General features: G+C 32.1%; 1 protein-coding gene across 1 annotated transcript; it reads right to left on the bottom strand.

Moving 5' to 3' along the window:
• Window positions 1-4,027: 4,027 nt before the first annotated feature.
• On the bottom strand, window positions 4,028-14,261 carry LOC146914768 (putative pectinesterase 55). Its single transcript, XM_085717505.1, has 5 exons — window positions 13,957-14,261; window positions 12,982-13,141; window positions 11,203-11,409; window positions 10,612-10,838; window positions 4,028-4,400 (listed from the first exon to the last, which is right to left on the bottom strand). Exons 1-5 carry the CDS (start codon window positions 14,259-14,261, stop codon window positions 4,238-4,240), a joined length of 1,062 nt encoding a protein of 353 aa, XP_085573631.1. The 3' UTR covers window positions 4,028-4,237.
• Window positions 14,262-14,713: the final 452 nt, after the last annotated feature.

Genomic DNA, 14,713 nt, shown 5'->3' with positions numbered 1-14,713 from the left:
TTCATATAAGTTTTATTTTAAGTATTTTTTTATCCTCATGAAACAAGTTCCAATAGATGGTACTTTTCATAATTTTATATATTTTTATCAAATTGAGAAAACTAATTGCATATAAGTAAATTTTTGAAGTTAGAGATTTTTTTATAATTGAAATCCGAGAGAGTATTGTGATTAGATAAAAAAAGTAATAATTTTATTCATAGTGGTAGATTAAAACAGAGGTAATCATACCTCTTATTAATTAGATATATTTTTAAGAATATATTAATTATTTATAGTGTTTTTATATTTTAAGCATAGTTGTACTTTTGTCCACTATTTTATCACTCACAAAAATAGTTGTATCTTTGTAAAATTTGACTTTTTTGGTCCCAATAAACACTGATCTATTGTTTCAATTTTAAATATGAAAATAAAGTACTACATAATGTCAAAATCCTGAAATAAAATCAAACTAAAAAAATTATATAATATTTAAAAAAACTTATTTATGGGTAAGTCCCGTTAAAGAATTTTAAATAAAATGTAACCCGTGCTTGGCACGGGGCGTTACACTAGTTTATTACATACAAGAGTGGGATTTCCTGCTCTCAAATAGATTTATTTCTTATTAGGAATTATGACAAAAATATTTGTTTGAATTTAAAGTTTTACAAGGAGAGAGTTTGACTATCAAACATATAATATTGGTTATGGATGTAAGGGTTAAGATAAGAGCGGAGGTAAGAGGCCATGATTAAGATACAAGAATCAAGTGGTGACATTTAAAGGATCAAAACCAAAGTGTTTTCCTACAAAAGATTTTGAAGGAAGTTTGTGTGAAGCTACATATAAGCGAAAATGATACGTGGAACAAGATGACATATGAGATTAGAAAAGTAGCAAAAGAGACACTAGAAGAATTAATAGGTTTTGGACCTAGCTAGGAGTAAAGAATCTTGGTGGAACCAAAGAGTTCAAATTAAAGTGAGAATCAAAATAGTACTTCACTAATAAAAAATAGGGATAAAGGTGATACATTTGAAGACTATTGCACATTAAGAAATTTAGCACATTTCAACCTTGATGACAAGGTTGTTTTCGAGGGGTGTGTTTTTTAAGATATAGTAAAGGCTGATTATTGTAGTTTAAGGAGTTAAGAGGTACTTTTTTTAGGATATAGTAAAAAACAAAGAGTTACTAACTCTACGACACCATTCAGCATTTTCCACATTTTTTAGGATGATATGTTTAAATATAAAGGATTCTCGTATAAAGCTAATATTTTTTCTTTCTCTTCAACGTGCACACATATGCATGCAAAGGTGTTAATATTAATTTTGTGACTTTACATTTAATATGTAGATCTACGTATCGGTGACGATGACTTAAAGAATTTGTGTTTGATTGAAATTGAAATGTTGCTTCAGGAAAACAGACGGTCGCTTACTGACTTCAAATCTATGCCCAGGCCAAATGCAGCAGACATGCCAACTTTCACAAACAAGCTTATCGTTGATGAGCTAAATTACAACAAAGATGAACAGGAAAAGACACACGCTGATATGTTACTGATGTTGACTGATGGACAAAGATGTGTGCATGACAAGATCATGGAGTCCATTGGTTCTGACGACGATGGTTTCTTTTTCTTATATGGTTACGGTGGTCCTCGAAAAACTTTTATATGCAAAACATTGTCGGCTACTGTTAGATTGAAGGGGAAAATATTGTCTATTGGCTCTTCTCTTACCAGGTGGAAGAACCGCGCACTCGACGCTGACACTCCCTATTGTGATTAATGAGGCATCATCGCTTACGATGGAAAAGGATAGTCCTAGGGAAGACCTGGTGCATGCTGCAAAGTTGATAATTTGGGATGAAGATCCAATGATGCACCGATGGTATTTTGAGAAAGTTGATCGATCAATGCGTGATATCATGTCCAAGAATGATCCCCTAAACGAGTTTAGACCTTTTGGTGGAATGACAAGAGTTTTAGGTGGTGATTTCAGGCAGATATTGCCTGTTGTCCGAAAAGGAACGAGGCAGGATATTGTTGATGCCTCAATCAATTCATCAAAGATATGAGCTTATTGTAATGTGTTGAGGCTTACTGTTAATATGAGATTGGGTGCATCTTCGGTACCTGCAGAGCAGGAAGAAATTGCTAATTTTGGCAAGTTGATACTCTCAATTGGAGACGGCAAAGACGCTTCGGATGAGAATGGTGAAATGAAGGTAGAAATTCCTGAAGATTTGCTCATATCGGACACAACAAATCCGTTGATGTCACTTATAGTCTTTGTGTATCCCGATTTGAATGATAACCTTGGTAACCGGCTATTTTTCCAAGAAAGGGGAATACTCGCACCAACGCTTGATACAGTTGAGCATGTTAACGAATATATGATGTCACTGATTTTAGGTGAAGAGAAAGAGTATTTAAGCTCTGATTCTGTTTGTCGATCGGGTGAAAATTCTGATGTCCAAAGTGAGTGGTTCACAACGGAATTTCTTAATGGTATTAAGAGCTTTAGAATTCCAAATCACCGGATGAAACTAAGGGTGGGATGTCCAGTTATGCTGATGACAAACATCGATCAGGCTAATGGACTGTGTAATGGTACGAGGCTGACAGTTACACATCTAGGGAAGAGCACGATAGTTGCTACTGTAATTACAGAAAAAGGGCAGGTACCAGGGTAATCATTCCCAGGATGAATCTTATTCCGAGTGATCCAGGACTACCCTTCAAATTCAGGCGCAGACAATTTCCATTGACGCTTTGTTTTGCAATGACAATAAATAAACGTCAGGGTCAATCTTTATCTTGAGTGGGAGTTTATCTTCCTAAGCCCGTGTTCACGCATGGACAACTCTATGTCGCTGTATCTCGAGTTACTTCTAGAGAAGGTTTGAAGTTGCTCATCTTGGATGAAGATAATAATGTTTGCAAGGAGACCGCAAACGTTGTGTATCGTGAAGTTTTTCAAAAAGTATGATCATTGGTATAAGTATAAGTATAAATCCAAAAATATTACATATGCTAAGTTTAACAATGATTACATCTTATATTACAAATAATTAGTATAAGTATAAATCCAAATACTTTAATCGTTATGTACAATGTTTAGATAAGTATAAATTTGATATACTACAAATAATTAGTATAAGTATAAATTTGATATATACAAAATTAACAAAATTAAGATGATCTTATTTTCCATATCAAATTTAAATTATAACCATACTTATATAACTTTAAGATAATATAATATAAAATCTCTACATTTGATCAAAAAAGTTTTTTATTTCCCCGTGCTTGGCACATGTCACTATACTAGTTGTAACTTAACTTTGGCTCCTCACCTATAAAATGAGCTATCATTCCTCACTTCTCACACTAAAAGTTCTCTTGAGTTGTCAAAGAACTTTTCTCTCTTCTCCCCCATTTAGCTTGTGTTGACGAGCAATTTTTTTCTTCTCCCTATTTTTCTTTCCCTTCGGATTTAAAGAGTGTTCTTAAGGTCATAGTTCCGTTTGGTTCATAATGTTCCTTTGGAATTAAAAATGGTCTTAAGAACATAGTTCATTTGATAAATTTTTCTAAGTTGAAAATAAGAGTATTATTAAGATCATAGTCTCTTTTGATATATAATGTCCCTTCGAAAATAAGAATGATCTTAATAATATGGTTCTTTTTTTATCTTTTATGCCCTTGGAGAAGTTAGAGGTTAGAGTTGTGGAAACACCATATTAGAGTGGTCCTAGTACCATATAAGAGTGGTCTTAGTACCATATAGAGTGGTATCAATACCATATTGGAGTGGTCTTAACACCATATTTAAAGGTGTCTTTCTTGAACATATCCTATAGTGCAATATGACTCTGATACAGTTGTAGCTGAGCTGTTTTATCCTAGGGCATCGTGGTTGATAGTCTGCTTGCACAATTTTGGACTATGCTTAAAGAGAACGACCAAGTCCGCGACTCAGCCTTATAATCTCTTCGGTGACAGAAAAACATTTTTAACTAATTTTGACTATTGTTCCAACAACAGAATATAGTGATTATTAAAAGAATTAAAAGAAAAACGGTCACATAAACTAGTTAAATTCATATCACAACATGGTCCTATCCAGCATAAGTCTAATTCATCTAACATAGTAGATAGAAATCCATCAAAAATTAAAAGTATACAGAAATTTGTTTGGTAGCAATATCTTTACAGGTTATATGCACCACCAAATCAGTTTTAGAACGGTTGATAATTAATCCATTCTTCTGGTGTGTTGATGAAGTTAAGACTAGCCATACTTTCAACAGTTGCTAAATCCAATTTCTTAGTCCATTTCACTCGCTTGGATGTATCAGCACCAGGTCCAAAATTGCCATATTCTGCGAATGTTATTTGTTCCCTGCAAAATTTCATTTCAAGACATGAATTTTTAAGTGGAAGATCAAAAAGAAATCTTAAAGGGGAAATAAGAAGGAAAAAAAGATTAAATTTATTTGAATTAACATCAATTTTTTTTTTTGAAGGAAACATCAATTTTGTTGTCCAATCAATTTATAGATATATAGTTGTAGAGATATTAAGCAAGAAAGGTCACTAAAAGAATTGAGGGTAAGAAATAGATTTCAATATTGAGAATTGTTTTAAATAAGTTTAGTCCAAATTATTAGGGAAAATAAATGAAGCCGAAAAATAAGTGTTTTATTTTTTCTGGATGTCTTGTCCTATTAAAAAAATTGTAGATAGATGAAATAACAATATACATTAAAAACTAACATGTGCAAGTTGAGAAGCCGAAATTCGAACTTTCAGGCACGACGTTTGACCTAACAATTTTGACATTTTTTGCTAGTTCAGTTAAGACTCGTTGACTTATTTTATTCAACGTTATTAGCTATATAAAATTAACTTTTATTTATGATGATGAAAGGCTTTATTCTTACCTAATATATTCTTATATAAGTGGATTGAAAATGTTTTATTGCATAATACCTGTAACATCCCGCTTTATCAAGTTGCGACGTAGTATCTGTTAACGATGAATTGTGTGCGTGTTAAGATAAGGGAAATTTTGGTATTTGAACTTGAGAAGTATATAAGAGATTTTAGTACCAAAATCTTCATTATTTCCCTCACTTTCTCTCACTGGGGTTTCAACAATTTTGTGCTCTCTTCTCTCTCTAGGAAATCGACCCATTCCTTCCTTTTTGCACAATCTTAACTTCAAATCTTCCCAAGCAAGAATTCTAGCATGTGATGGGTTTGTAGAATCAAGTTCTTCATCTTGTTTTCTTTCAAATAGGAGTAGTGATTCCAGGGTTTATGGTGTAGAAAAAGACTTAAGCTCAACTCAAAGTTCCATAAGGTGAGTTCCTAGTTAGAATTCCCCAAGGGTGTATTCTTGATAAATTTAAATTGTTTTGATTCCTAAGTGGTGTATGTATCTTACCCATACTTAAAACTAAAGATTTGTTCATTGTTAATGTGATATATATGATGTTCCTTGAAATTTCCATGTTTGTTTTGGCTTCTGGATGTTTAGGGTTACTAACAGATTCATGTTTGAGGTATTGCTATGCCAAATCGAAAATTCTGCCCTTGGAGCTCAAGAAACTCGCTAATGGCTAACTTTTTACGCCATTAGCGAAATTTCCCAGCAAGTTCCAGCAAGCTACGCCATTAGCGAAATGCAGTAGCTGAGGAAAATTTTTATTTCGTTGATAGCGAAAGTGTCTGGAAAATTTCTGGACTTTTCGCTATTTGCAAGCAATACATATGCTTTCGCTATTGCTATTTCGAGTATCTTGTTGGGACATCATTATACTACTTGAGTTCATCTTTAAAATTCTCTTTAATCAAGAGTATCACCTCAATACATGAACATGTAAATTGCAACCCTAAACAACCTTTAATATGAAGGGAAAAGACTTGGTATGAAGATCACATAAACCCTAGCTTTAATGAAGTATGTTGGGAGAGATAATCTAATCATGAAAGGGTAGTGGAACTAAGTAAGTATGGAAAGATTAGAGCCTCGACCTAATGGTTGAGAAAACTTGTAGAAAGCATAAACATTAGCGTAAAATGATTACGATAAATGCTTGCATATGAATGAAATGATGTAGGTGTCGCAGTTCTCGTTATCCACAGTAGAGGTGTAACTTCCCAAAAATTAGATGTAATGATTTAACGAAGTTAATTAGAAGTATTCTTGATTTTATGACTATAATGATGTTATGATTCTAGAATATTATGTTAGCTATGAAGAAATAGATTTATGATGATTAATGACGTGCTATGAGGATTATTATGACGAAGGAGAAAAGTAAATAAAATAATATAGAGGCGGAAGGTGTAGAATAGAATTTTTAATTAACTGGGGGAGGGAGGAGTAAAAATAATAGAAAATAGAATAGAAAGAAATAGTAGTAAGAGGCTAGCCCAAGTATAAATAGAGAATTAACACTCAGAGGTCTCACTTTTACTGAAGCGTAGAAACAAGAGAAGAGGAGCGAGGAAGAGGAGAAAAACCCTAATTCTAAAGGAGAGCGCCAAAAGCTGTGACTTCAGAAATTTGAAGTAAGGGGGAGATTCCTTTCACTCTAGGGTATATTAATCTATGATGGGGGTATCTTAGTTTTAGTATGATGTGATGTGATGTTATAATGTGAATTATAAAGAAATTATGGTGATGAACGAAGGTAATGATGTTGTTGAACGAATGAAATTTAGGAAGATTAATGTAGGGTTTATGAATTGAAAATTTGATCTTGAAAAGAATAGGTAATCCGGTGAGATATTGAAAAAGTTAGTGTTTAGATTTTAGGGTAACCCTAGGTGATGTTTCCTATAAATTTGGGATCAAACGGGGTTGAAAACAGATATTTTTAGGCAAGTTATGAGCAAATTCGAGGGTAAAAACGCCGTTTTCTGTGTTCTGAAACTGTCACAAACGTGCCACGTTTGGAGTCCAACGTGCCACGATTTTTCCAGGAATGAAAACCCTTTTTGAGCTGTCACCAACATGCCACGATGGGAACTCAACGTGCCACGATGCAGTGTCTACTTAGACTGATTTTTGACCCACTTTTATGCCTCTAAAGGGTTCCTAAGATGTATAGTAAGGTCCCATATCAATAAACTCAGATGAGAGGAGTTTAATTAAGGGTTATAAGTGTAGTTTCCTAAGCCATAATGTATTTTAAAATAAGACGAGTATCAAGATTATTAGAGAAGAATAAAGTTGAAGATAATAAGACTAATTAGAAAAGCATGAACTAGAGTAAACCAGAACACGAAGTTAGAAGTATGGGGTAATAGACGACTATAATGAAGAACTAATACATGATGATAAGATCTTAAAAACTTAATAATCTAGTCGTGTAGACAGAAACCATTATGTGGATAATGGAAGAGTGATTGAGAATGAAGGATATAATGTGTCTATAGAAGTAAAAGATGAAGAGAACGAGGGTAAATTAAGAATGGATGTGGGATCTAAACATGATGTTGATTTGAAAAAAATGTAAACTAATATGTAGATATGATGTTAACCGACGAATGAGATGTTCACGTTATAAGATGATGAGGTATGATGATAGTATAAATGTCGTATGATGATGATGAACGACATAAATAAAGATGCTTATGAAAGACTTAAGGGGAAAGTAGAGTGAGTTGTAAGAGGGTTATTCATGAACTAATAAATATGAAAATGATAGTAAATTATAGTAAGGGATAAATATAGCGACGCAGCTATATGGAGAGTGTGAACTTAGGAAAGTTGTCAGGTTGATGCGAAAAGAAGTCAAGGTAAAATGGTAAAGATAAAGACACAACGAGGCGTAGGTGAATGGGGATTAGAGAGGAGTAGGTTAAATAAAGAGATGTGGTGAAAGATGTGATGAATATCAAGTTACTTATGATTAATGATACAAGATCATAACAGTACAAATAGCGAGGACAAATTTAGAGAACTGATTACGATGTTGGGGTCGTTAGGGTGAAATGTAAACTGAGATAGGAATGTTGTGTATGAATTAAATGAACGGCGTGAGGGGTAATAAGAGCGGTGAGTCAGGATATGAATCTAATAGAATAGTGTAAGATGAATGAGAAGAAAGGTAAGGGATATGATAAGAAAAGATGATTGTTTTAGGAATAGTTCATAAACAAGAGACAAAGATAATAAAAGAAACTTAGAATAAAGATTGAGTCTAATGATTTAAACTATATTTTTAAAGGTACAAACCAAGTAAAATAAGTGTTTGATGTTAGAGGACTAAGGTAATAGACGATAATAATGATGAATTTAATAACTGACGATAGGGTCTTATGACTTAATAAGTCTAGTCGTATAGACAGAAGTTATTAGGAGGAAAGACGAGGGAGTAGTAAAAATCATAAAGACCTAGGATGAAGGAGGAGTAAATGGTGCAGAGAATGTAGAAGAAACCAAGGATGAGTGTAGGTTCTAAACACGACGCGAGTTTTAACAAGAGGATGAGTTAGATATAATCAGATGAACATATGATGTTAATTAACAATAAGGTGTTAATGATGATATATAAAGACGTTATGATTGTTAAAATGATGAAAGACGAAAAATGATGAAAGATGAATAATGACGAATGATGAAAAATGACGAATGACTATGACGTAAAGATGATGTGTTGTTTATGTGTCTTTCTAAATGATGTTTGGTGAGTCTTCATGCATCATATCATACTGCATAATGACGAATGACGAATGACGAAATGTATGTTTCAGTAACACATCTCTGAACTACATTATTATGACAATAGGATCCGGTACCGGCATGCATGTAGGTCTAGGAATGAAGTACGTTGCATATAGGTCATGATAGGTGAAGTGTGATATGTGCTAATGATGTGAATATGGTATGTGTGTTAAAGGTGTGCATAAGATGTATGTGTTAATGATGTTTATGAAATAAATTGTATGAATATCATGATGAATGATTGATGATGACATGATGAATAATTGATGATGATGTGAATGAAGGACCAATGATGATAAGATTATTTACTTTATTATTCATGTATTCCAATATATGTTATGTTGTGAATTCTCACCCCTTTGTTGTTGTTTGTGTATTTTGGTGTCTGTACCCTTGGGGTACAGATACTCAGGATGAGGAGTTTTAGCTTTGCGGGACGCTTAGAAGGTCGCAACAGGGATATACTCCTGTAGCTATTATTTGTGATATAAAGTAGTCGAATAAATACGTGCTCTGATCTGTAACACTGGGTTGGGGTTAAACGTTGAATGTCCCTGAATTATGAAGTTTAAGCACTTTGATGTTTTATACTATTTTTCCTAAATAATTTTGAAGACAAGATATTTTATAATAATGAAATTTTTATGAAGTATCTTCCGCTGTTGTATCTGATTCACTATTATTTTATTACGTAGTAAGATGAATGAATGTGTGTGACATCGTTTTTCGTTAAAACCATGATTATTATTATGTAAAATTATCGTCGGGAATTAGGGTGTTACAAGAGGGATGCGAGGAGTTTCCTTCATGGAAATGGGATAAGCTCCGCAAGGGGGGCCCACACGGCACTGAGGGAGTCCGACGTGTGTTAGCTAGGCACTCTCGGCTATGTATGGGATTCGTATTCGGGGTTACTCCACCCGGAACAATCCGTAAAATGAACTCAGATAATTGTTGTTACACACTATTATGATATGTATGAAATGATTATGGCAAGCAAATATATGATATGATACTTACATGTACAGTTTTGAAAGAGCGACCTAGTACCCTGCATGGTCGTGTAGGTATGAATAGAAGTCACAAACGTATAATCAACCAATCGGTTGTAAAGTAGACACGTGATAACCTTAGAATGTCCCCAAAGTTATAACTAGCCTAGAAAGTAGATAGAACTCACTGAGACGTTATGTCTCATCCCGTTCTTTCATTTGTTCAGGTTCACGGGTTTCGAGTGCCAAAGGTAAGGAGAAGGCTTTGGATTGATCGTGCTATCTTGGATTCCGATTATAAGACTTTCTAGTGATGCATATGTTATATTATTTGTTCTGTTGTAAAGTATTTTGTATTCAAGTTTGGTACGACAATCTTGGTGTAAATAATGTAACATATGACTGGAGTAGACTTTTGTAATCGAACTTCCGACTTATGTCGCTCTGTATTGTATAATTAATGTATCCAGTACCTATTATAATGCACGTATTTATTATTCTATACACTATTAAATATGGGCGTTACAATACCTAAAAAAAATTTATTGCATAAGAAATTAAGTAATGATGAAAAGATGTTTTGTTCACCCAAAATAAATTTATCATGCAATTAATTTTCATTTAATTAACTATCACTAAGTTCTATTTAACTATCACTATGAATCCATTTAAGTTGGTTTGATGGTGTTGGTTTGAGACTGTGGAGTGTGCTCTTCTCAAGGTCTTTGATTTGATTCTTTTGATATCAATTTATGATGGTTAGTTTAACTTCTTAAAAAATAAAATTAACTATCCAATCACTATCATTTTTTTTTTAGCATGGATCAATGTAATCTCATAACAATGTAAAGAAAAGAACATTTAAAAAATGGGGAACTTACTCTTCACCATCAAAACTCCATGGATTCCAACCTCTAGGTGCAACAATGTTGGTCATATTTGTTTTGTAAAATAAGACTCTAGCATAACGTCTCCAAGGCCTTCCCAAATAAGCCCTTGCATTACCAAAGACATGACAATCTTTGAAAACAAACCCACTTGCATCGTTTGCATTCGTTCTACCTTGTGCTGTTATATAACCACCACCAATAACAGATATGGAACACCTCTGCAAATTTCAATGAACAAATTTTACATTAAAACATGATTCTACAATATATAAAAATATGCAATTAAGACTTGGTATTTTCGATTAGAATTTAATCATTATGAATTATTTTACACATGAATTTAATAACGTGTTGACACATCAATTAATATAAAAACACATGAATTATCATACTCATAACAATTCATTTAATTCATGTGTCAAATAACTTTATACTATCAATACCATATGTATAAATTTAAAGATCTATTGTTTACAAGGAAGGACTTGGTATACCTTTGTACTTGTCTCATCTTGTATTCAATAAAATTTCTCTTTGCTATTAGAAAAAAAAATGGAAAATAAAAAAAGAGAATTTGTTTACCTCGAACAATGATTGGCCTGCACCAAAGATAAAATCTATAGCACCTTGTATGGTACAAAGCTTGTAGTAATGTCTTCCATTGTTGTCCCACAAAGTGTCTTGATAACCAAAGAAACCAACCCTAAAAAAATAGTTCTTATCTCCACTTATCATTGCAGCTACTGCAGCTATGTGGGTTTTGTTTTTTATCGGATTCTTGTATGAATTCTGCTCCACATAAATAAGCAAAATATTAATCCATCTATGTTACAATATAAATTCTTTTCAATGTATCATTATTTATAAGAAAATTACACATTACAAATTTATTTAAGAAATATTACACGTTCTACAAGTGTTAAAACCTAATCAAATCAACACACATGTAGTTATTTTTTTTTTATATTTAGTCTGCTGGGAAGTTTCCCTAAACTAATTAATTAGGTCATGCATATGAATCTTAAACCAAATAAACGTTCTAATTTGTTTGGTTAAAGAAAAAAAAAGAATGATTTATAAAGCAAATCATGATTCTTAAACCAAAAAGAATAATTTTTGTTTGGTATATAAATAACTGTTCTGTATTTAGTCAAATCAATCAGACAGACTTTTCGTTGAAAATATTCTTTTATATTTTTTCTGGTACACTCGTTGAAAATATTCTTTAACCAACAAATATTGTTATATTAACGAACTTCCTACTTCCCCCAAACATTGAAGACCAAATGCAATAACATGGTCTTGAACTATTGTAAAAAAAGTTGGTCTTGTTAATGCAATAACTTGGTAAATAATAGCAGTTTTTACTTTTTAGTCAAACTTGTTAATGAGAAACAATGCATAAAAAACAGAATTATCATAATCCTAATTTGGAACAATATATTCCTTCCAGCAATGCTATACATAGCGAATAAACTTTTGCAAAATTACACGATGGCTGATGTGTTGTTCATATGACAAAAAGAAAACACTTTAACCCGGACTTTAGTGGAATACATGGTTGGTCAATGATTAATTAGCCAATGAAAATAATTCGGGACGAATTTGGGAAGAATTCTCTCGCGAGATATACCATTTCCCTATTGCTTATCTTGAGTAATGCTACCAACACTCTTTTTTGAACAGTTTTTCTAATATTCATCCTCTTATTGGTTTAAATCATTGTGAGTCTACACTTTAAAAATTGAACCCACACAAAATGGTGGGACACACATTGATTTCATCCAATAAAATAGTGAGTGTTAAAGAGAGTGTTGAAAAGCGAGTATTGCTATCATTTCTCTCCTTATCTTTTTACATTTAAGCCATATTTTGTACACGGTATTAAAAGGAACAAAGTTTTGTGATGATTTCATTAATTTTTATAGTGACACCGACTTTACCCACATTTTATTGATGAATAAATAAGAATTTGTCGTTCTTATATCTCATTCTTTTTTTTTTTTTAAAACACCAATAGCAAACTCAAATCAATTTTTTAGAATAGGTTATCTTAGTTGGTGGTTTTGCCATATTACTTGTTTGAGTATTGGTTAATCTTTGTTTTTTGCTGGTTTATCGGATCATCTTGTTATAAACTTTTGGCGTTTTCTTCGATACATCTTGTACTAAGAAAAATGGTTGTTTCATGTTAATATAATTCATTTTGACTTGTTAAAAAAATAAACCCTAGAATAGCCGCATAGTCACACATAAACATCTAAGCAGCTAATAGTCAATCATAAGAAAAGGCATAAATAAAAGGAAAACTTTTCTTATTGACACTCTAAAACATTTAGTAATTGGTAAATTATTTCTCACCCTAAAACTGATGGATTTGACAACAACATTATCAGCCATTGAGGAGAATGTAGCACTTTGTGAGATTGGTCCATGGTCATTCCATTCAACAATGGTTTTCCTCTTTCCTGCTCCTTTTAGTATGATGTAAGGTTTATCACGTGGAATCTCTATCTTTTCCCTGAAATACACACAAAATTAACATTTTTCATAATCCATTTAAAATCGAGAGTTCAAATAATTATAAATTAAAAATCTTGTACAATAGTATTATTTTCAAACTAAACCAAATGAATTAATTTTTATATAAAGATTAATTATTTTTCCATCATATATATATCTTGTATGTGTAAATCACCAGTAAAAGGGTGTTCAACCCATCTATCCTATGCATCAAAAGTAATATAAAATATAAACCACCCTCTCAACTCCACAAAGAATAATAATACTTCTTTTGACTACACTAATGTACCACTCATTACACACAAACATTGACTCATTTGCTCTTCTCAAAAATCATTTTCAAAACGTACAATACTTTAAGTAGAAAAAAAAATGTTCACTCTTAGTTTCTCAAATATTAAAGCAATGAATGCCAAGTCACAAGAAAAAAAATCAAAAACTATTAAACCAAACAATGTGTGGATAAAAAATATTAGGGCTTTATTTTTTTGTTTTTGTGGTGCCCGGGATTCGAACCCCGGACCTTGCATGCAATATGCATTGTCCTTACTAGCTGAGCTAAGAACACGAGGACATATCAGAATTTTATTTGATAAAAAGAAACTATTTATTAATATTTAAAAAAAAACATTTATTATTGAAATTTGGGATGCATATTGGTGGTGAATTTCATATATATGATATATGTGGTCTATGTTACAGTCCACATACATCACTTATTCAATGAACCACAAATGTGAATTTATGCGTATAATAATAGTGATCAGAGAAGTATATTTTTAACTAATTAATGAAAGAGAATTGAAATTTTACCTGTAGGTACCAGCCTTCACCCTAATGGCAACCCAATGCTTATTGTTCAAAGGAATTGATTCAATAGCAGATTTAATTGTCGTGAAGTTCCCATTTCCCAATGGATCTACAATGATTGTTGAATAAGGTAAGAGCTTATTTCCCACTCTTTTGTAAAATTGAGCATTAGCTCCATCTTGTTTCAACCCCACAAAGAGAAAGATAAAGGAAAATAAGAACAAGCGAAACATGATGGTTGATCTTAGAATTTGGACTCTTAAGAATTGACCAAAGTGAAAACAAATATGCAATTGTTGAGGACTCATGTAAAATCACAATTCAAAGATGGGTGTGTATTTATAGGCAAAAAAATTCTACGTGATTTGGTGAGAACGTAGAGAAAAAGGGAATTTTGTAATAGTGGAAATAAGGGATATGCAATAATTAGTTTATTCAATTACGGCATTATAGTTTATTCTCAAAAGGATTACAAATAGCTGTATCATTGGAATCGACCAGTCTTGTATTTTTTTTACGTAATAAAGTAATGACTCTTATTTGTATCCATATTTATATTTATATATTTATTATATTTATATTTATAGTGTGAAACATATTAAACCAAACAAATTAGCCAAACAAAAGAGAGTATGAAACATATTAAGTTTTTATTTCCTCTAACAGAAAATTTAAGTTTTTATTTTAAATGAAACAAAATATATATTTTCTTAATCAAATAATTAATTGAAAATATTAACTTTTGATTTTATTTCTATAA

This window comes from Medicago sativa, chromosome 6 (genome assembly GCF_051527215.1).
Source record: "Medicago sativa cultivar Bolivia chromosome 6, Bolivia_mono, whole genome shotgun sequence".
NCBI lineage: Eukaryota > Viridiplantae > Streptophyta > Magnoliopsida > Fabales > Fabaceae > Medicago > Medicago sativa.
The sequence above is the reverse complement of the archived record's forward strand: the minus strand, read 5'-3'. Positions and strand labels throughout refer to the sequence as shown.

Bases quoted from the DNA above. Each gene is read 5' to 3' on its own strand.
- LOC146914768 (XM_085717505.1), bottom strand. From the start codon at position 14,261: ATGAGTCCTCAACAATTGCATATTTGTTTTCACTTTGGTCAATTCTTA. The intron at 11,410-12,981 runs GTGAGAAATAAT...TATGTGGAGCAG, and splicing joins TCAAATCCATCAGTTTTAGG to AATTCATACAAGAATCCGAT. The intron at 10,839-11,202 runs GTAAACAAATTC...TGAAATTTGCAG, and splicing joins CAGGCCAATCATTGTTCGAG to AGGTGTTCCATATCTGTTAT.